The sequence below is a fragment of the Phaseolus vulgaris genome, unplaced genomic scaffold, assembly GCF_000499845.2.
Source record: "Phaseolus vulgaris cultivar G19833 unplaced genomic scaffold, P. vulgaris v2.0 scaffold_64, whole genome shotgun sequence".
In the NCBI taxonomy this organism is placed as follows: domain Eukaryota; kingdom Viridiplantae; phylum Streptophyta; class Magnoliopsida; order Fabales; family Fabaceae; genus Phaseolus; species Phaseolus vulgaris.
This window is the reverse complement of record NW_027174116.1, coordinates 113,638-115,776: the sequence shown is the minus strand read 5'-3', so window position 1 is coordinate 115,776 and position 2,139 is coordinate 113,638. Positions and strand designations below refer to the sequence as shown.

Sequence of the window (2,139 nt, the reverse complement as noted above, 5' to 3'; positions counted from 1 at the left end):
CGAACAATCGGTACAAAACACAAACTCACCGAACAAAACTCAAAGAAGCTGCAAACGACGGTTGCACCAGCACACAACCACGCAAAAACTTTGAAAACCTCCACGAACTCACGCTGTGGATGGGAGCAAGTTTTACACGGCCCCACGGTGGGCGCCTGATGATCCTGCCTGTTGACCGGAGCGCTGGAGAATGCCTCGTCAAAGGATCGACGTGCGCGCCGCTCCTTACTTCCGTTCCTCCTCTGGATCTATCTCAAGAACCTGCAAAGAAACGATACGGCGCCGCTGCGGCCGATCGCACTCCGACGCTCAAGTCAGTGACGGTATCACCAAATACTAAGAACGAGAACCGTGCAAATCCTCTCTCACTCGCAAGCGTAAAGTGTATGAACTGAACGTGCGTACCTCAGAAAGTCTGTTAAGAACTCTTATATACCTGGTGGTTTTCTCTCTCCTGGCAGTTACAGACTTGGACACGTGGCTCGCATCCAACTGTACATGTGCCATCATCTGGAGGCTTCCTGACTTGGCGCTGCTTCTACTCTTATTTTGGCTAAGTTACTTATGCATGGTACTGCCCAGTGCATAGCTAACTTAGGAGTGCGATCTCTACTGAAACTGGCGAGTTAGGGCCTTCATACACCTTCCCTGTGGTCTCGCCGGCCGCCTTCATAATCTGCTTCTCCTTCGTCTTCGGCGATGTGCTTATTCTGGCGATCTCCGACTGCTTGGTCGCCTGAGTCTACACCTGGCGACTTCATCTTCAACCTGGCGATCGCCTATTCTGGTAAACTGGAAATCGGAATATGCCAACTTAACAATCGGCGACCACACGTGCCTCCCGACTTCCTTCCTATCTGCCAACCTGGCGTCTTGTCAACACGCCTACACTGTAGCAGGATGCCACGTCATCACACCCGTCCACCAGGGCGGTACAGGACCCTTCGCAGCTCAACTGAAGACCATGGCTGAAGATCTCCCTTCGCTTGTATCAAAAGCTGTGAAGGATTCACTCAAGAAGCTTCAAGAGGAAAACTCCGAGCTCAAGGAGTCAAATCTTATGATAAGAGCTGAGGCTGAAAATCTCACTTGCAATATCCTGATGAATGAAATGGAACATTTAAGGCTGGAGGATGCTCTGGACTCTGAGCTAAGGAACACACGCAAGGAAGCCTCCGATCTGCGCCAAAAACTGCACCTCCAACTCCAAGAGAAAATTGACTTGGAGAGCAAGTTGGTCCCACTTAGGGTCAAGGTGGCAGATTTGGAGGCTGCACGAAAGGCTGAAGCTTCCAAGGTGGAAAGAATTGAAAAGAGATCAGCAGATAGGGAGATCCTTTTAGGGAAGGTCGAGGTAGACAGAGATAAGGCTCTCGCTGAACTCTCCCAAGCTCGTGAGGAAGCCACAAAGGTTGCTGCAGAGCTTGCCCAAGCTCGGGGTGAGAGTAAGAAAGCTACTGAAGAACTTGCTCGAGCTCATGAGGAAAAGGAAGGACTGAAGAATCAAATACATGAGCTCGAGCAGAGTGTTGCTCAAATCCTAACCTCTGGGTTCGAAGCTGCTCTGGAGCAAATGTCATGCCAATATCCTGAGCTCGACCTTTCCATGCTGTCGATCTGCAACGAAGTGGTGGATGGGAAGATTGTACCTTCTGAAGACTAACTGCCTTTCCCCATCACCTCTTCTTTGAAAACCTTTTGTTTATCTTTTGTTTGTAATGACCAATCTGTGTATAAACTTGAATTGACACTGCTTATATAACTCTTATTGCTTGAATATTGTCTTTCTATTTCACCTCGTATGCCTTTGCCTCTATTTGCTGTGGGGTTAACCAACACAACTGGTGAAACTTACTCAACTGAATTAACTCAACAATACTTAAACTTAACCCTTCACATACTGCTTTTAACTCGAGCAAACTGTTAACCTTATAACAAACTTAAAAAACTGTTAACTCAAATTAAATTTGAGCAACTATCAACTCTTCGGCGATGGCATTCAATAAAACTTGTGAACTTAAGGCAACAGGCCTTAACATAAAATCACTTACTAGGCAGCAGGTTTTAACTCAAACTAGTATTAGAATACAGTTTACCCGATCTGCCACATGAGGTGCCCCTTACTTCTGCCATCGCCTG

General features: G+C 47.4%; 1 protein-coding gene across 1 annotated transcript; it reads left to right on the top strand.

Moving 5' to 3' along the window:
* The first annotated feature begins 964 nt into the window (after nucleotides 1–964).
* On the top strand, nucleotides 965–1,663 carry LOC137817441 (filament-like plant protein 1). The gene has a single exon (XM_068620729.1). It carries the CDS (start codon nucleotides 965–967, stop codon nucleotides 1,661–1,663), a length of 699 nt encoding a protein of 232 aa, XP_068476830.1.
* The last annotated feature ends 476 nt before the right edge of the window (nucleotides 1,664–2,139 follow it).

Bases quoted from the DNA above. Each gene is read 5' to 3' on its own strand.
- LOC137817441 (XM_068620729.1), top strand. From the start codon at position 965: ATGGCTGAAGATCTCCCTTCGCTTGTATCAAAAGCTGTGAAGGATTCA.